General features: G+C 42.2%; 1 protein-coding gene across 1 annotated transcript; it reads right to left on the reverse strand.

Annotated features, from left to right (window-relative positions):
• Positions 1-2,188: 2,188 nt before the first annotated feature.
• Positions 2,189-19,781, reverse strand: LOC116737600 (period circadian protein homolog 2-like). The gene is made up of 22 exons (XM_032590846.1): positions 19,625-19,781; positions 14,963-15,498; positions 14,615-14,707; positions 14,239-14,393; positions 14,039-14,160; positions 12,766-12,967; positions 12,342-12,393; positions 11,893-12,035; positions 11,030-11,108; positions 10,811-10,917; positions 9,649-9,802; positions 9,448-9,556; positions 9,096-9,363; positions 8,418-8,577; positions 8,191-8,327; positions 7,893-8,099; positions 7,566-7,811; positions 6,157-7,244; positions 5,854-6,067; positions 5,423-5,639; positions 5,191-5,341; positions 2,189-4,459 (listed from the first exon to the last, which is right to left on the reverse strand). Exons 2-22 carry the CDS (start codon positions 15,388-15,390, stop codon positions 4,304-4,306), a joined length of 4,488 nt encoding a protein of 1,495 aa, XP_032446737.1. The 5' UTR covers positions 15,391-15,498; positions 19,625-19,781; the 3' UTR covers positions 2,189-4,303.
• Positions 19,782-20,113: the final 332 nt, after the last annotated feature.

Below are 20,113 nucleotides of genomic sequence, written 5' to 3' on the forward strand. Positions count from 1 at the left end.
CCAGGAGCATATACAGCGACAGGGTGGGACTCTGCAGTGGCTGCTGGAGCGATGTGGGCACCGGTACCAGGTTATGTCCAGCCAATCCAGTATCTCACAGTTTCACGTTGGACAGCTCATTTGGAAGATTCGGAAGATGGCAGAGGTTTCAGAGCAGATCAGAGAGATATCCTGCAGAGTGAGAACCCAGCTTGGAGTTCTGAATGTGAGGGTGGAGCAGCGGTGGAACACGAGGCAGCAGATATATGAGAATCATCCAGGACAAAGACGAGAGATTGGCTCAGGAGTGCAAAGAGGTAAGACCTGTTGTCTTTCAGGCACTGCTGAGATTTGTGTGAAAGAGCCTGACTGTGGTGTGTGTAACTGCAGGCACAGACGGTTTGAGGCCTGCACTCAGCTTCATCCTGCTGGGAAGGAGAAAATCAGGGAAGAGCTCCGCAGGCAACATGATCCTGGGCAGAGAGGAGTTTCAGAGAGACAAAAAGACAGTTCAGTGCGATGCGGGGCACGCAGAGATCTCAGGGTGGTCTGTGACGGTGGTGGACACTCCTGGGTGGAGTCTGTTTGGTCAGGCTAAACCTACACAGGTGAGGAGAGAGATCCTGAGGAGTCCATCGTTCTGTCCTGCTGGGAGCAAAGTGATCTTCCTGCTGGCTGTTCCTGTGGACTCATTCTCAGAGAAGGACAGGAAGGCTGTGGAGACGCATGTCAGATTGCTGGGGGACGGCGTGTGGGGGAGCTGTGTGGTGCTGTTCACCTATGGAGACACACTGAAGGGAAGGACAATTGAGCGTTACATAAAAAAGAAGGGAAAGTCTCTGCAGTGGGTGCTGGACATGTGTGACCAACGGCATTATGTTTGTGATACGAACATGAGCGACCCCACGCAAGTGGAACAGCTTCATGAGATGGTATACAAACAGAATGTTAAAACCTGACTTTTTCCCTAAATTAAAACTATATTTTTCTTATCTGGGTCCATGAAGACTCTTGTACTGACACAGTTCTTTTTAACCGTCTCCGAGTCACGATGGTTTCCGCGGGGTTCACCTACTGTCTTTGAACATTTGATAAATGTGCAGGAAACATTGATATCTGCAGAAAAGATTTAAATTTTGTACAGGTTTGTTCCGTCTGTCTATCAGCAACAGCACCAGAAGCTGTGTGTCACAAAGTGTGCAAAGACCAAATATACAGTTGGGTCCAGTTCTAAATCTTTCCACGAAGTGAGTTGATTACATACTTAGTTGATTGGCAGGAGAGTAGTGTGTATGTGTGACAAAATGAAAATAATCCAGATGCATTGCAGGATGAGGTCTGATAACATGTTACGGATGGCTCATTAAATGTGCCACAGAAGCCAGGCTCCACCATTAAGTAAATAATTTTGGCCTGATCCGGCCTGAATTTTGAGCTATAGAGCTAAATTCTAACAAAAAAATTGTCTTTTTAACGAGTAATTTGAAGAATAAACAATCTGAATTGCCGTGTTCTAAATAAAATAATTTTGTTTTCAAATTATTGTGTGCAACATAAGCATCAACTTCTTGCTGGGTTTCAGGTGACGTAGCAATGACGTCAACCAACGCGGATGGGGAGCAGGTACGGCAAGACGAAACCGAATTTATGTTAAAACGGCTTGCCATAGAGCAGGAAGTAAATGCAGCTCATTTATTTCTGTTGATCCAGCATCAAAATGCCTAAAGTCGGTGTCCTGTACGGTTGTTCCAACCGTTCTAATAGAGAAAGATAAACGTTATTTCGTAGGTAGTTGGTCACAGCGAAGTTAACTTTAAAAAACTTACCGAAAAAAGAGGAGAAAAGTGGATCAACAATAATCTTCGTCCTATAAAAAACTTCTCAAGATTATAAGAGAAGTTTTTTATACCAAGATAATATGGATCATATCCTAAATATACGCATGTTTTTCCGAGATGCCTCATCTGTTTCAGCCTACTTAGGGAATTAGTGTACTCGTTCTGTTCAATTTTGCTTTGTTTTGAACCGGAGAAATCCACTTCCGGACTTCCATCAGAATATCGTGCGTCATCCGGGTCACGTGTCTGAAACCCTGCAATTTAGCTACCTACAAACAGTATTGGTACTAGGTAGCTAAACTGCTATTGATTTGGGACACTCCTATTTATATTTAGAGATGAACTGAGCAATGACAACATGAAACTAAAAATAAAAGTCACAAAGGTTCCATTACTGTAGTTTTATTACAAGTTTTCAAAATTTGAACTTTTCAGCTACAAAAATGCACAAAACTGTGCTAATTTAATATACGGCAAACTCATACAATGGAAATGAGAGTTTACATAACTATAAACATTGTGTTCAGGTACCACACGTGTGCATTTACAGAGCAAAGGGAGCGGGGCCCCGACAATCAACCAGATATGGAAAAGCTTCATTTCTCACGTTTCTTCTGATGTTCCTGCATTTCTTTACAAACAGGTACATGTTGGAGGCCCCCTTTAGAAATAAACTGAACAGAAATAAATTAACAATAAAGAGACAGAGACAGTGTGGTTGCCATGGTTGCTAGTATTTTCTGTGCACCGACTCAGTGGGAATGAATCGCTCATCGCTCTGTTCCCCACATTCACATACATCCTATGATCTGCTTACAGTAACCTAGGATTTACTTAGAGGTAGGGTACGTCCCCGGTGACGCTCCAAAAGCTTTTACCTTCGTCCACACACACACACACACACCCCCACACACCCACACACACAAACACGCACAAGGAAAATACAAAAGTAGAATAAAAATGAAAGAACAGAGTAAGAAAACTAACTGAAGAAACATGAACAAAGCTATTGGTCCAGTCTGTGTAACATTTACAGGTCCCCAGCTGTTCTGTATTGTAGCACCAAAGTTGTTCCCGGGTCCTATACTGCTCCAGCTGCGTGGCTCACAATTTCCTATGACTTCCTGTTAAACAATGGAGAGGAGCAGTTCCCATGAGGGAAACACTGGTTCCCACCAGCTCAGAGTCAAACACTGATCTGAACTGCAGCTTTCAAAGAGCTCAGTTAGAGCTAAATTGCAACACACACACAGCTAACCATAATAGCATTAATTAAAAATATATTTTGGAGAAAGACAGTCAGGAGTTTTGAACTGAAATCGCTGTGCATAACGCCAAACCTCCCATCGCTTTGTTTACACAGTGTTGTAGTGATGCATCACTTAAACATGATGAAAAAACTACTCAAGAATTTTCGCTGTAGGCTGAGTTTGCACAAATATAACTTTATAAAATTCACCTGTAAATTGAGCCTCTTTCTTTAAAACCTTTATTTAAAAGCACCTTTTTTCAGATGCTGATTGTTTCTAATTGCAAACATATTTTTTGGCAGCTTTCAAATTGTGACAACTTTCACTGACAGAGTGAGCTTCAGTGTAAAAGTTAAATGATCTGTAGTGCTTACAATCATACGTAGAGTGCTAATATATTATCTCATACTAGTATTAATTTGGCTGCAGCTTAAACATTTATTTTGGATCTACCACCTACCAAAAATAATAATATTCTTTTAATAAATATCATCTCTATATCAGATTGTCACTCAGCCCACAATCGTCCTCTTGAGTCAAGTGCTAATACTGCTGTATGCATTCATACTTCACATGCTCAGGTCCAAAGGTTGTAAAAAAATCTTAATTTATTCATGACACACAACTGGGATACTCGCAGCTCACAAAAACCAACGAAGGTCGACTGTTTCTCGTAAATCCTGATGGGAGAGGGTTTGAAAGAAAGCGCAAACAGGACGTGGAGCAGCACAGCATCGTAACAGGAATGCCGTGGAGCTTCACAGGATTTCTTTTTTTTTAGTCACTTTTTTTTGTTTTGTAAAAATAACATCTTTAAAAATTTTATATATTACTAAGCATCCGTTTCACCTGTATCAGAATAAATGCCCCGTGTTTGACAAAAGACAGAAAAATGGTTCCATAAAAAATGAGACAGGAGATTTTTTTTTAGAGGGCGTGAGTTTGTGTGTGTGTGAAACAAAAAAATACTATAGGTAGGTCCCAGCTACAAAACTCTTATAAAACTCCACTACCCCCCCCATGTGGGGGAATTAGGAACTGCAGTTGTGCTCGGTCCAACATTCACACACACGCACCCACACACGCACACACACAACTGGCACACCTCTTTGAGAATCACAGTGGCCACACTGAGCTCTTCTTCTTGTTGTGTGTGTATGTTTTAGGCACGTCCAGAATGTGTGTATATGCCTAAAAAGGTCCATGAACCATTGTGGCCCGCCCCTTGTTGGCCCCTCAGAAGCCAGAGTCCGGCTGAGGTTTGGTCTCCTCTGATTGGCTCTGGCCTTTCTGGGTGTCTCTGCCCAGATCCTCGCCCAATTCGCCCATGTCCATGTCGGGTAGATCCTCCTCTAGGGGTGCAGCAGCAGCGTCCTCACAGTACACACATTCCTAAAGACACACACACACAATGTTAATTGTACGGTTTCTGTCAGACAAGGCTGCAACTAACAATTATTTTAGTAATTGATTATTTTGATGATTAATCAGACAAAAAAATGTCACATTTTATATATTTTTTATTTAGCCACTTGAGCCTTTTTTACACAATATTAGAAATACATTCAAATATGCAAATAAAAAAAATTCAATTCCTGTTTTTAATAAGGAAAAAAATGCATTCCTTTAGTAAATCTGAGCTGAGTGAAGATGAAACGACTCCACTTGAGAAGTTTTGGCTAAAACATATCTACAGACAAATGTGTTTTTATCTAAAAGGCAAAATCAATGTCTTTTTTGTGCAGTTTTGGCTTTTTTATTGCTTTGAATGTGTTGGTTTTTTCCAGCAAGTTTCATTTTTGTAAACAATTAATCGATTACTACACGACTTGATGATTACTTCAATAATAAATTAATCATAGTTAATTGTTTCAGGCCTATTTTGCAGTGTTGAAAAAAAACCTAAAGATCAACAAGGTAGAAAATTTACAACATTTAAGGAGGTTAACTCTTATTTAGCAAATGGCCTCTGGAGTTTTTTGAGTCTTTTATTGGGAGTGTATACTATAGTTAACGATTAATCGAGTACTAAATTAGTAGACAATTATTTCGATAATTGATTAATCTTATTAATCATTCCAGCCCTCTGTCAGTAGAGGCAGACTGCCGTGTGTGATCCTGACCTTCACATTGATAGCAGCGGGGAGGCCTCCTCTCCTCATCCAGGGATGCTCCTCCACCAGCTCCCGCCGCTGCTCTGAGGTGAAGTGAGGCTGACTTTTCTGCATCTGCCGCAGCCTCTCCTTGTCTTCCCTCAGCACCCTCTGAATGTCCCTGTTTTGCAAGCAGTTGTTGAAATAAAACCAACCACAGACATCAAAGATCATAACATTTTGATCTCCAACAGTAACCTACCTGGATGGCATTTGATACGTCATCATGACCTTGTCGTCAGCGTTGGCCATGAGCAACCAAAGAGGCTCTTGCAGAACATATTTGATTAAATGTTCCCCTTCCCCCTGAGCGGACTTGCTGCTCTCCGATCCGCCTTCGTTCCTCGTCTTGCCTTTTCCTTTCGGGTCATGCTCCAGAGAGTCGATGCTGCCAAAGTACTTGCTGGTGTTGCTGCTTCCTACAAGTCGTGGGAAATTGACAAGGAGAAAAAATAAGTTTCATTTAGGGGTATTGGATTAAAAAGGGCTTAATATAAATTCCTGCCAGGTATTTAGTGTTGGTCTATAATATAAAACTGCAAACAAAAATGTGGAACAGGTCAGAAGAGTTTTTCTAAGAACTGCATATATTTTTCTCATGAGGTTAAAGGACCTGGATGTTTCTCAGCTCACCTGTTCTGCTGCCAGATGCTCCGCTAGCTGAGGTCCGACAGTCGTTGGATCCGGAGCCTGATGCGGAACCTGAACCCAGACCTGAGCCCATGGAGCCTGAGGTGGCTGACCCAGTGCCAGAGTGAGCGTCCTCCTGCTCCTGTAACAGGATGTCCAGAAGGTCACAGGACGAGGAGTTGCCATCGCTGTGAGCCCCGCTGCCTCTGGGTTCCAGCTAAAATAAACGAAGATAGGTCAGTTAGGACACTTCTCAGTCTCAGGACGAAGTTCTCAGGGGGTCTCTGAGCTTTCTAAGCTTCTCACCTGTTGGTGATTATCAGTCTTGGTTGCAGCTCCACTCTTGTCTCCTGTTGCCCCCGACCCAACTGCTGCCCCACTGCCTGGACCCCCAAACTGGGCTACAGTGCTGTCCTGGCGCTCCAGTGAGCGCTGCCCCTCCTCCATGCTCAGCAGGTTGAGCTGCAGTGGGGAGCTGCAGCGCGACTCAAACAGGGGCGGGGAGGTGGTGGGCTCCGGGGCCCCTGAGGCAGGGGTGGAGGAGCGAGAAGCCGCCCCCTCTTTGGGCTCTGCTGTAAGAGCTTTGGGGGGCTCGGAGGCTATGGTGTAGGGAAAAGGCTGAGCTGGGTAGGGGGCTTGAGCCACAAAGGGTGTCTGCACTGGAAAAGAAGACTGGGCGGTGAAGGGCTGCTGGGTAGTGTAGGCAGTCTGGGGAGCCGGGAACGGCTGCTGAGTAGTGTAGGGGGCCTGTGCAGCTTGAAACGGGTGCTGGGGGGAAAAGGCAGTCTGCACTGGGAACGGCTGCTGGGGGGTGAAGGAGAGCTGGGTCTGCATCGGGTACGCTGCCGGTGGCGTCTGAAAGGCCTGCTGGGTAGGGTAAGTCGGTGGGGGCTGGGTCTGCTCTGTGAAAAACGTTGGTCTGGGCGCGGCGCAGAGCTGGCTCATCTGATTCATCTGATTCAATTGTCCCATATGGGGGATAAGGTAGTTGGGCAGCACCAGAGCCACCACCGGTGTAACAATCGGAGGGGGGAACGGAGTGCTGGTGGGGGGGACTTGGGCGTTCTGCCCCTCACCAAAGGCAGAGGACTGAGACGCATCGGGGCGGGACCCCTGAGCTGGCGCGGCAGGCGTTGGGGGGTACAGCGGATATGCAGGCACCATGGTGGGGTAGGAGACGTTAAAAGCTGACTGGGACGCTTCAGACGGGGACCAAGACGTCTGGTTGAGACCCTGAAGAGGGGGCCGGGGTTTGCGATTGGACACAGCGCTGTCAGACGAGTCGGGATGTTTCATCCGCGGTTTCTTAGACTTCCTGTTGCGGTTGCCTTTCTTGGTGGTCGTCTCTGGCCGGGTTGGGCCTTGTTTGGCAACTCCCTGTTGACCAGCTGAATCTGAGGAGACATGCAGAAGTGAGAAAGGTGGCAATGTGTTGCCATGCAATTATACCTGCAGGATTCTTCACATTTGTCAAGGTGAAACCACAAACTTTATTGGGATTACAGGTGGCAAACCTTGTCAAAACCCTGCCATTATTAAAACTACAATTATAAAACAGTGCATTAAATCAACGCCATTGTTCACATCATTTTGGTCTACCACATAAAATCCCAACAAAAGACACAACAACGTCTGGTTGAATCTGGACATAATGCTAACTGGGTATGCATGAAGGCTGCAGATTAAGTCTGAGTCTGATACTGAACATGAAGTACCTTCGACGTTAGCTGGGCCTCTCTGGTTGTGCAGACATGAGGAACATTCCTTCTGGAAGCTCCTGGCGTTGCGGAGCTCTCGGCAGCGGTTCAGGAAGGCCTGCTCCTCCTTCTGGGTGTGGGCTGCTAGCACCTCCTTCGTGAGCCCCAGCCTCTTGTAGGCCTCCTTCTCCTGGCTGGGTGGAGACACCATACTGACCGGCACAGCGGGGGGAGCTGGGCTCTCTGTAACATCTTCGATGATCTCTGTAACAAACGTCAGATGGAGAATACTGTCAGACGAGTTGATTTTGGCTTTGGAGTAGTTTTAAAAAGTTTGAAACTGACCAGACTCTGGTTGAGGCTTCTTGTCTCCCACATGAACAATGGTGCTGCTGTAGCTGCACTGTGAGGTGATGGAGACAACACTTTCAGCCTTACTGGGCAGAGTGAGGGGCGCTAGGGTGCCCCCCACCACAGCAGCTGCCCCAGTTGGTGGCTTCTTAGGTGCTTTCATGTTTGACAGGCCTGGCTGGGTGTCGAGCATCAAAGGATCTGCAGGGAGATCAGGAGGGATGAATACAGTGAGACTGAGTAAAAGGTGAACTAAAACAGAGTGGTGTGTGTTTACTAAAAGTCTTCAAACCTGGGTGTGTCCCCTGAGGCACTTGTATACTATCTTCTGACCCCTTCTTGTCGTCATCTGAGTTGGACGATGTGGTGTTGGATGAGAACTGGTACTTCCTTTTCACTGTGATGGGGACGTTACAACTCTCCAGATACCTACAGGAAGAATCAGCGATGGTTTAATCCACAGAGTTCAAAGGTTAGGTAGACAGAGCTGGGTCAGAGCAGAGGTTCCTGGCCACATACCTAATGACGCTGTCAAGGCAGCTGATCTGCTGATAGGAGCACACAGTCTGGTCTTTGTAGGTGAAGTCGTCCATGTTGGCTCCAGTGTTGTCTCTGACCTGTGAGTGGGGGGCGGAGTCCCGTACACGCACACCTGAACTCCTCTGGGCTGCAGACGACCCTGAACAAAGAGAACAGGATGTCAGAGAACACACAAGGAGAGCAAAATAGATTTTTGCTGCTTGTACTACTCCAATATGTTAACACATTGCAAAAAAACAAAATCTTACCCAATATTTTCCATCTAGTTTCCAGTTCAAATATTTTAATACACTTGAAATAAGACAAGGCTAACTTACAAGTAGATTATCAGCAAGATAGTAGCTTATTTTCAGGTAATAATTTCTCAATATTGATAAAACAAACAGTCCCACTGGCAGATTATTACATTTATAACATGAATTTTTTTTCTATGTTCTAAGTTAAATAATCTGCCAGTTGATACTTTTTTATCAATATTAAGAAAATATTGATTTAAAACAAGCTACAATATCTTGCAGAAAAGTTAGTTTTGTCTTATTTCAAGTGTAATAAGACATTTGTACCCAAACTTCAATTTACGTTAAAATTTAAGGAGGTTAACAATCATTACTCATTTCAGCAAAGTGGTTTCGTATTTAGACCTGAAACTGAACTTACCATCACCGGTCTTCCTCTGCTGGGTTTTGGGCTGCCACACCGACGAGGAGCGCATGCAGACCTGAGAGTCCTGATTCTTCAGCATGTGGACTCCCTTACAAATTTCCTGGAAGGTCCTGGACGGCTTGGTCTTGCTCGTCTCCTCCGCCGTGTTCCCTACTGGGATGTTCCCATTGCTTTCGCTGGATGAGCTGATGCTCACCTGCTGCTCATGGGAACCATTGCTGCCGTAGCTGCCATAGCCGCTGGAGCCCATGTTGTGGACCGGCTGCAAAGAAGCAGACTGTTAAAAGAAGGGAAAAGGTTTCCCATTTGCGCACAGAGTTAACGTGAAAGTGTGTGTTCGACGTACTTGGAGCAGCAGTCTGTGGATCTGCTCGCTAATTTCCTGGATGTCTGAATCCATCATTTTCCCTCCATGGAAAGTTGGTGCTGCGAAAACATCTTCATTTACTGGCCCCCTGAAGACCACAGACATGTCAGGTTATCTACCTCTTGCATATGGATTAGTAAATAATTTCCACATTTAAAACAACAGGAGGGAGGTACTCACATGCGCACTTTGTGCCTCCCGATGACAAAAGACACCTTGCGGCTCCAGGGATTCACAAAGCTGGACCAGCTGGTGTCGATGGTGATATACTCGCCGTTTCTCGCACAGAAACGGATCGAGGAATGATCGAACGGTTGACCGGCGCACTGCAGAACTGCAACACAGTGATTAAATTCAAGAACATGATGAGTTCTCTAACTTACTGGATTCAATCTTTGTAGCTACATGCAATACCTACATAGAACCACAATCTTCAACTCATCTTTTATAATTTCTTGTAATAGACGAAAATGGTGCATAACTTATGTTTGAATATTGTTTTTACATATAGCAATCTAAAACATTATTAAGAATATCTTTTCATTTATCTACTAACTTTGATCCATTCTCCTTTGCAAAACATCTCAGTCCTGGATTTTTTAAATTGAAACTGAATCACAAACTGAACCAAAGTCTTTTTTGTTTTTTTTCCCTACATATATATTTCATGCATCAAATTTGGCCCAAGGACTTATTGCACTCATTCAGTATTCAAGTGTATCAGGAACCCCTGATCATTCATGTAACTTCCTTTAAAAACTACTTTTGGGGATGTCTCTGCTGCTGCAACATGTTTTACCTGACGGTGGTATTTTAGACTTGAATAACTTCAATGATATGCTAACTCCTTTTTGCACAACTTGTATCAATAGTCTTTAGTCCACTTTCCAATAAGATTGTTTTTAAAGAAAAAATTAACCCCCGGATGGCCAAGAGAAACAGAGAAACATCGTTTGAGGATGTTGCTTGTGGGTCAGTTTTATGGGCGTACCAGAAGAATGCAACATGGGTTCTAGCTTCGGAATTTTATATAATTTTATTTAAAAGTGATTAATTGAGATAAAACTTTTAACACAAAAATATCTGTGTAATCAGTTAATCAAAATCAATGCATTAAAGTCCCGGGTTTGGTTTTTATTTGTCAAATATTTAAGTACTTTGTGTCATCTTTATGACACAATCTTGCCTGAGTTTGTCATGTAAACACACCAAAGTTCTGTGGTTGCACCAGGTCAAAATGTGAAAAAAAGTTTGAAGGTGTATGGAAATATGGAAATCTAAACTAATTAGAACATAATCAGCATAATCTCACTTTCAGAAATTCAAAAAAGTGCGTCCTTACTTTTGCGATGCACAGCCAGCATTAAAGGCCGGTCACTTGGGTGCATGTTGAGCAGAATGGGCGTCCCGATCAGGTCTTGGGGGAGGTATCCCAGCAGAGGCACCGCCCTGCTCAAGGAACAAAAAACAGCTGTTTGACAGTACAGCCCTAAAAACTTCATAAAATAAATAAGAAAAACAAGACATGCAAGGCCCTTCATAACCTTGTTCTTTCACCCACCTCTCATCGACATCCTGGAACACACAGTTAGGAGTGTGTGTGGTGGTAAAAATCCGTTTGTCTGGAGGAATCCTGGGAGCTACACGAAAAGGAAAACAACAACAATTGGTTGGGAATCAAAATACAAATATTGCCACCAAAAACAAACAAAAAAAAAAGGTCACACATTGAAATATGCCATTGGATCGCCTTTATCTTTGATTACGGAACGCATTTGCTCTGGCGTTGTTTCAATAAGCTTATGCAATGTCACAAGATATTGCATTACTTTTTTTAACCAAGATCTAGCATTGACGGTGGCAGAGTTGGGCCACTGTGCAAAGCCTTCTCCAGCACATCCTAAAGATTCTCAATGGGATTAAGGTCTGGACTCTGCGGTGGCCAATCCATATGTGAAAATGAGGCCTCATGCTCCCTGAACCACTCTTTCACAATTCTATCCTGATGAATCCTGGCACTGTCATCTTGGAATATGGCCGTGCCATCAGGGAAGAAAAAAAAATCCATTGATGGAATAACCTGCTCGTTTAGTATATCAAGTAGTCAACTGACCTCATTCTTTGAGCACATACTGTTGCTGAACCTAGACCTGACCAACTGCAGCAACCAGATCATAGCACTGGCCACTTTTTTTTGACGAGGCAGCATAAGACAGTGTAGTCTACGGCTTAAAGTCACTCGATCTAATCATCACAAGAGATCTGGGGTTTAAGTCATTTAATATCTTACATGAACTAGTTTTCAGGGCATGACATAAGGCTCGCCATCTGTTCAATATGATTAAACGCAAAACTGAGCAATCATTTTCCTGAGCAAATAATGTGATATTTATTCAGAGGGACTGATAGGACCTCAGTTCTCACCTTCATATCCAGAGTGCACCCTCTCAGCCAGCAGGAGGCAGCAGAACTGCTCTTCAGACAGCTCAGCGTCTTGAACCTTCATGAGGTATGGAGTCATCCGGAAAGGATAGTACTGCAGATCCCCCTCACGCTCCTTCCCACCACTGTGACAACAACACATGGTTGGAATCAAGCTTTTCATTGGCCACTTTTTGAGTCAAAACCTTAAATGAACAGATTTAAAAATGCACAAAACACTAAAGTAGGGCTGCAACTAACTATGATTTTAGCATTTATTCTGATGATTAATCAGATTTTAAAAATTGGCAAATCATGCAGATTTTTCATTCAGCCATTTAATCCTGCTAATAAAATATTAAAAATACATACAAACGCAAATAAACAAGTTGTCAATTTTTGTTTTTAAACAAGAAAATACACATTTTATTGCTGTAATCTTTGTCACTCACCTGATGCGGCAGAAGAAGGATTTCTCCTGCATACACTCCGTGGGAGACGACTCTGAAGAGACAAAGAGTCAAGAAAACATTTTATTTGACTGCTTCCAGTCTGTTGAGCATTAATATTCCAAACTGATACATTTTTCCTTCAAGGTGAAGCTTCTGACTTCCCCGGTGTGTGTATTGGGAGTCTAGATGATTATATGACAGATGCATGTGCTAGGAAATATGACTAATTAATTACAAGCAATGTGTTCCATCGGCATGTGTGTGTGTGGGCGTTTGGGGCTAAATTCATTTCTCACAGCCTTGCTAGATGGGTTGTGCTTCATGTGGACCTGCAACGTACACTTTGATGGCATTGGAAATGTATGATCTAAGTACACAGTGCAAGTAAGTACTAAAGCCTCCTTCCTTCGTTATGGTTTGGTACCTGCGCCGGTGCACATGCTCCACGAGGGCAGGCGGTACGGCGTGGTGAAGCTGTAGAACACGCTGACGTCCTGAGGCGTCAGGAACTCCACAAACTTGGCGTTGTTGAAAACTTCCCGCTTGCAGTTCAGTATGGAGGCGGCCTGGTCGGAGATGTAAACTATCTTCCCGGTGATGAGGGACACCGCTACGGCAAAAATGTCCTGGAGGGGGGAACAGAAGCATTTGTTAGCAAGCTGTATAATAAGAAACTTATGAAATGATTAGTTCATTGTGTCAATAATAGGAAATAAATACAGAAGTAATTTATTAAATATAGAACTATTTCCATGGCTCTCAACTAAATGTTTTGATTTTATTTTAAAAACCAGATATGAATATTTAATGATTTAATAAATTATGTCATGCTGAAGCACGTCATGGATTAATTTAAACTGTCAACTTCATCCATCAAACTCAGTGGATGCAGACCCTGACGACTGATTGGCTGCTTCAAACAGCAAGTCAAGACAACTTCTTCCACGTTTGCTGACTCTGAGGTCAATAACTTCACGGGGAAGTGTAGAAATAACTTAAGTAACTTTGCTTCAAATCTGTAGCTGAAAAGTTGAACCCGTTAAACTTGTGCTTCTCTATGAAGGGAACAATGAATTAGATAATTTGCTGAAAGAACAACAGCGTCACTCAAAACAGTAATTAACCCCAAAACTGCAAAAACATAACAAAAAAACTTTTAGAAAAGCAGAAAGGGCTGACATTAGCATACACTAAAGAAATACTATGCTACTGAAATTTAGGCAATTATACATTTATTTCTCATTTCAAAAAGGAATTGAAATATTTTATGTTTTTCGAATATTGCATAAAATAAGATTAATTACCGTAGTTAAATAAGAAAAAAAAAACAGCAGAATGTGGCAACTTTTTTATCCGATTAATTGTCAGAATAATTAAAAGAATATTAAAATAAAAGCTAGTTGCAGCTCTAAAAATTAGTGTCATGAAAATAGTTATGCAGTTTCTTAAATGAAATAGTTTAAAGGTGCAACACATATTTTTCCTCAGGGTTTTAAGACATAATCAGTCTCTGCGTTAAAGCTTACTACAAAATGCTTCTTAATCATTCATAAATAAGGAGTTTAAATGTCTTTAAAGTAAAACTTTATAAAAAATGCTTCTGATCAGTGATATGATCTACTTTGAGCTGCTTTTTGTTTCAGAATCCCAAGCTAACATTTGAGACCCACTGGCTTGATGTGATGTGTCACACTTACTGTGTTTTTCAGGGTGTATTCTGAAGTGATTGTGTTAATTTCTTCAATGGTGTATGAAGTCACGTCAAAGCCAGGAGGCTGACTGTCATTAATCATCAGCATCTGGTAGTATTCCTCATTAGCTGTGAAATCAAAACATATTTAAATATTAATGTTGAAATGCTGATGGAAAAAAAAAGGCTGATGTGACTGAGCCTTACCTTTCACCTGTTTGATACACCGCAGCGCATATTTGAGCGTGTTCACAGTGTTGGATTTGCCCTTACTCCTCTTTTCTGGAGGCAGGTGCATCTTGAGCTCCTTGAGAGTCTTGAAGAGCTCCTTCTGAGTCTTGGCTTTGGCCGACTGCTCGCTGCTGCATGACGTAACAGAGAAAGATGCGCAGGTGTCAGAAATGACAAGGTCTCACCAGAAATGTCATTAAGACGAGGCAGAATGATAGGGGGAGCTGCCGGGAATGGCTGAAAACACGTGGACACGCCTCATGCTGGGCTTCCTAGAACTGCTCATCGAGAAAAATCCACACAGGCAGCTGATCCTGCATGAAGTACCGAGCTGACGGAGACCCACACTGACCTGCAGCCGCTGGTTGAAGGGTTGTCCTGCTCAGAGCTCATCAGGCTGAAGGCGTTGGAGCTGCTCGGGGGTGAAGGACTATGGGAGTTGGAGCTGTAACCAACGACAACAGCACATGTTATTCAGGGAAAACCTTGAGATGCTCTTAAAAACAACTTCAACAGCTCAGTGGTTGATAAGCAATTGACTAGTTAATCGCATGATAAATTAAAATGAGTTTGACCGTTTTCATTCTGACAATTTATATTTTTAAAGGGCAGACCCTGCAGAATCTCCGACGGACCTCACTTCCGGGACCTGGTCGGTCTCGGCCCAAGCGGTGATTCGATGCATCTAATGAGGCCTCACCTCTTGTTGCTCACTGACGACTCCAGAGCAGAATCCTTCCCGTTGCCATTCGAACTGCCCACTGACTCGTTGCCGTGGGACTCATTGCCGTGCGATTCGTTGCCGTGGGATTCTGTCCCGCTGACACTCGAGCCGCTGCCGCCCATCTCTACGTCCTCATGGAGAGGCGTGCGCTGACGCATCCTGTCGTTGCGCGGGGAGCCGAGAGACGCCGGGTGCTCATGGCTGCTGTCGCTGCCCTCGGACGCCAGTCCCAGCTCGGGTTGTAGTTCCACCCGGTCCTGCCGGCCGCAACCCTCGCTGTAGCTGCTGGCCATGCGGTGGAGTTCGCTCATAGAGCCACGCCGGGGGCCTTGAGCTTCGCGGTTCTGTTCGCAGCCGTCCAGAGTGGAGAACCGATAGAGCTTTGGGTCGCTGTCCTCAGACATGAAGTGGCAGGAAATGCAAGACTAGATTACTTTCCACATGGCGATACCATGAGGTGCCTGGCATTGGGATTGGAAATAGAGTTGATGTCTCAGCAGCTGAGGTGCAATCTGAGGGAGGAGAGGGGGAAAAAAAGATGAAATCACTCATCCAATTCCTAAACAACGAAGTATGTTTCTATTAATAGCAGATCAGTAGTAAGGGGGAGCAGTCCTGTAAAGAGAAGCAATTAATAGCAGGTTCCCTTTGACCTGAGCAGATAGGCTTCACTCCCAGCATCGCTAAAGGGGATAACAGTGAATAAAACACTACCCACTGGAAAGTTGTGATGGTTTTTTTCTGACTGTTGTGGCTTAAAATTTACAATTGACCTTTTTCAAGGTGCTGCAAAAAAGGTAATGCAACTTTATTGCATTATTCGAATGCAATAAAGTTGCATTCGAAGTTGCAAAATTTTTGTTAAGCTTTATTTTTGTCATGACATTGTCTTACAAAATGTTGGAATTATTCACATAATCTTCCCAAAAAGAGACAGGATTTTAACAGTTAATATTTAAAGTGCATACAACATTTTCCAAGTACCTTCATTCATTCAAGTCATTCAAGTCAACATGAATTGTACACATAATATAAGAACATACTTCAAACCTCTAAATGGGTTTTGGAAAAAATTTACAAAAAAAAGGAGGGGAACATCATATGCATTTTATCTGGCAGGTTCAGTTTTCAATAGGCATTGTGAAAGAGGAAGCTAAATTAGAATTGGGTAAAGAGGATTTTTCAAAATTCAGACAAGTTGCAGTGATTGGTCAAAAAAGAAAGTAATGCAGAAAAAGTTCATGTGATTGTCAGATTTATGGGAAAGTTGCAAGGATTGGAGAAAATTGCAAGTTTGCACAAAATCTGTGATTGTTGAGTGAATCTGGATAAATAGTCACGACACAGAGAGAGACTGATAAAAGGACAACAATAGTGTAAAGTTCACTTCATTTCCCACACAGAAAGGAAGCCGTCAGGTTCATATTTAACCTCTCGCAGAGGAATGAAGCCCCTCACCACTGTGATCTGCTTAAAACGTTAAAGGTTAGTCCACTGGGATGAAAATAACACTCTGAAAACACGACCAAGCACTCACACTCATTCAAGGGAAACCAAGATTTCTAAAATAATTTCTGGTATCTTCATCCAATCAGTAGTTTAATCTGACTGACATAAACGCAGGACTACCCCTCTTAGAGAAATAACCCAATAAACCAAATTAAAATTAAATAACTGCTTAGTCCATATTTCTGTCCTGAAAATTAAAACAATAAATGTTACAGAAAACATGATTACAACTGTAGTTATCAGTATTTTACATTATATCAGAGCCAGCTTCATTATTTGTTGCTTTTTTGTCCTGCTGCTTAAAATTGTAGCATCATAATTTCTTTCTGGCAACAAATAACACAAATATTTGATATGTCACAAAACATGTGTACCAGCTTGAATGCTGGGAAATGCTTTCATTTTTTCTTATTGATCAAGTTGTGTAGACCCTGCCAGCTGAGCTTTAATTAGTCTAACCGGCAAGTACGAACAACCTGACATTCATCATTCAATTAGCTGAAAATCAAACAGGGAAAATAAGCCTTCTGTTACAAACTTTCACTGTATAATTGCTCCACATCATTCACAGCTACTTTTTCTTAATCATAATATTTAAATAAGCCACTTCCTACAAAAGTCTCAGTCAAATATCTGTTCTCTGAAATAACAAGGATAAAAACAACAGCAATAAATTTCAGCCTCCTCCTTTTCTTCCCACATCTTCCTCTGCGAAAAAGACCAGGAGCTATTTACGTCCGTTCAGGACCGATCGGGAACCCTGGCAGCAGGTACTTAAGCCAAATCCGAACTATTTCACTGTTCTCCTGCTGGCCTGGATCAGGTTGCAGCTATTTATGTAAGCGCTCACATTCAGCACCTTGTCTATTCTGCGCACTTTACATAAGCCAGTTTTATCTAACTTCTGCTTTTAGAATACCTTTTTTTTATGTGTTGGAGGCATTAAAGGAAACTAACAGGTTTTATAGCTAGCTGTCACACTCACTCTTATTCTTTAAAGATCACCAGCTGATAAGTTTTACAGAAGGGACACAGCCTAGTTGTTCAGATGAATTTCCTATTGGCTGATGCACACGGCCAATCAGAGAGCAAGGAGTCTCCACATTAGTAGTTATGGCATCTGCAAATTAGGACACAATAAGGTAGTAGCTAAAAAGCACATCAGCAACTTTTTATATTGTAAATGTAAGAAGGAAATATAATGTTTTAACAGATTTACAGGATCTGGATTATGGCTGTGGAGACATATATCTCAGAGTCACTCAGATGATTTGCTGTATCCAGAAAAGTATTGATCCAAAAAGTAATAAGTCCAGAAATTATTCAAAAAAAACTAGGTTAACATCATATAAAAAGTAATGTTACTGGATAAACAGCAGATATGCAATGAAAGTAACATATTTCTCCAATTAAATATCTCTACAATTGTGGATTCAATTGATTAAAAATATCTAAACATCTAAATCCTTCATAATGACATAGTAGCACACTCACTTATAGTTCAAAATCTATAAATGTAGTCAACCACAAACCTTAACAGCATAAGCAAATGGGATAACTTTACATTTTCATCAACCTCAAAACTTTTAGATGTAAGCTCTGACCTCACCAGAAAGACTGAAATCCATTAATATCACAGGAAAACCCACCAGGCAAAAATAAGCAAAATGCCTCTTTAAAGAAAAATGCCTTTAAAGTCATTTCAGATGCATTTCATGAAATACAAAGACATAACTCTCCAAGCAGCAGGTAAAGTAAAATAAATGACACAATGAAAGTGACGCGCCTCTGCTTTCATCAGAGCCCAGTTTCAGAGTGAGCGCTGATCCAGCCAAGCACACTAGCACAGATCTCCGGCATTATACAACTTGGCTCCAGTCACATGGATTGTGCTATAGCTCAACACAAAGCTGGAAGCCCTGTTTCATAAAATCACATGTCTTCCTTTTCTTTTTCTCAGAACTCATTGTTAAGGCGTGCATTCTTGCGCATCATTTTAAACAGAAATGACAAGAATTTAATTATCTGAGCAACACAGAATTTTGAATGGAATTTATTACATATCCACCTGAAGCTGGAAAAGGAAACAGAGACATTCCTATTATTGTTAATTTTCTTGTTTCTTGACTGGAATATTGATAAAAGTGGATTAAGTGTAGAATTAGGTTAGATTTTTTTTCATATTGAGCCCCCAATATTATATCAAAAACCATTTGTTGATGCTTGATGACTTCTGTAACACAACTAAGATGATTAGTATTTGTCCTAAATGAAAAACTCTCAGTGGCAATGTTAATACCACATTTATATCATGATTAAAATTTAGCTCAAGATTCATCGTTGGCTCTCTAGGAGTGAGATGGCATTAATACCCAGATCATGTTTAATATCATCAATACTTGAACTGAATCTTCAGGAAATGCTTAGCAGGGGATTTTTGATGTTTTTTTTATCAGCAGGCCTTTGTGATCACTCTAAACTGGATTAAGATAAATTTAACCTTCTTTAAATATAGACAATCTGAGGATAGTATACATTTACCAAATAAAGTGAAAAAACATCCGATCATAATTACTGCACGTATACACTTTGTATTTTATAAGCCAAATCTGACACTCCCATTGTCTCAACAAGTGAAAAAGAGGTACTAATGTGACTGATTAACACCAATGACACGTCGAATATAGGTTTAATATAACGATCAATACATATATATAGATGTTCGATGTAAGAAAATAAGGCTCAAATGCGTTTTTATTAGATATTTGCAGCCCTCCCTTCCTTAGCTCTCAGTGACCTGCTATTCACAATCCACACACACGTTGACCTGCAATCCAGCGCACGGTACACTGACACAGTTATGTAAAAGTGGTGATATCGTTAAAAACGAGCCACAGAGAAACGGCTTTTTAGCATCGGACGTGTTAATCGACTAAAACGTGCTTGCTTCTTGCTATGTGAACGGACAGAAAACGAAAACTAGTCATTTTTAGTGAATAAAAGAACAAAAAGTAGAGCAGTCGCGAATTTTGCGCATGCGCACATACGAGTTTTGTTATGCAACTTATTTTTTGAGCTCAAGTCTTAAACCCAGATAAAACTAAGAGGTTGAGACAAAGGAGAACCAACCTGTGCTGTTGATGTGAAGATCTTCTTTCCTCTCGTGTCCAAGGACAAAAAATAGCCAAACCTGGAGTTGAATAAAACATACGTTTAAGGCAACTAGTATTCCTCAATGGGAAAGTAGCTTCTGACTGACTGACTGACTGACACGGTAGCGGTCGGTTCCTCCCCGGCTTTCTAACGCAGCAGCCCACCAGCCAATCAGAGAGCCAGACTCGCGACCTCAATTCAGGGCTCCTCCTTTAGGCTGACTCGATTGGTCATCGGCTTGGGGTTTCCATGGAGAGTATTACGGAACAGCGTTAGCGGCTGCTCATTGGTCCAGACCTCTGTCCGTCGTTTTATATAAACAAGGCGGCTTTTGCACGTGGAATCTCATGTTGAGTGTGTCACAGCGCGTAGGAGCGAGGCAGTTACGACTGCAAGGACTTGTTGGGTTTAAAACATATCAAATGTTGCTATTGCATAAATGCAAAATGTGTCAGTTGGAAAGAA

The sequence above is a fragment of the Xiphophorus hellerii genome, chromosome 18 (assembly GCF_003331165.1).
Source record: "Xiphophorus hellerii strain 12219 chromosome 18, Xiphophorus_hellerii-4.1, whole genome shotgun sequence".
Lineage (NCBI taxonomy): Eukaryota > Metazoa > Chordata > Actinopteri > Cyprinodontiformes > Poeciliidae > Xiphophorus > Xiphophorus hellerii.

Bases quoted from the DNA above. Each gene is read 5' to 3' on its own strand.
- LOC116737600 (XM_032590846.1), bottom strand. From the start codon at position 15,390: ATGTCTGAGGACAGCGACCCAAAGCTCTATCGGTTCTCCACTCTGGAC. The intron at 8,328-8,417 runs GTATGTGGCCAG...TTCTTCCTGTAG, and splicing joins TGCCTTGACAGCGTCATTAG to GTATCTGGAGAGTTGTAACG. The intron at 7,812-7,892 runs GTCAGTTTCAAA...CGTTTGTTACAG, and splicing joins GAAGCCTCAACCAGAGTCTG to AGATCATCGAAGATGTTACA.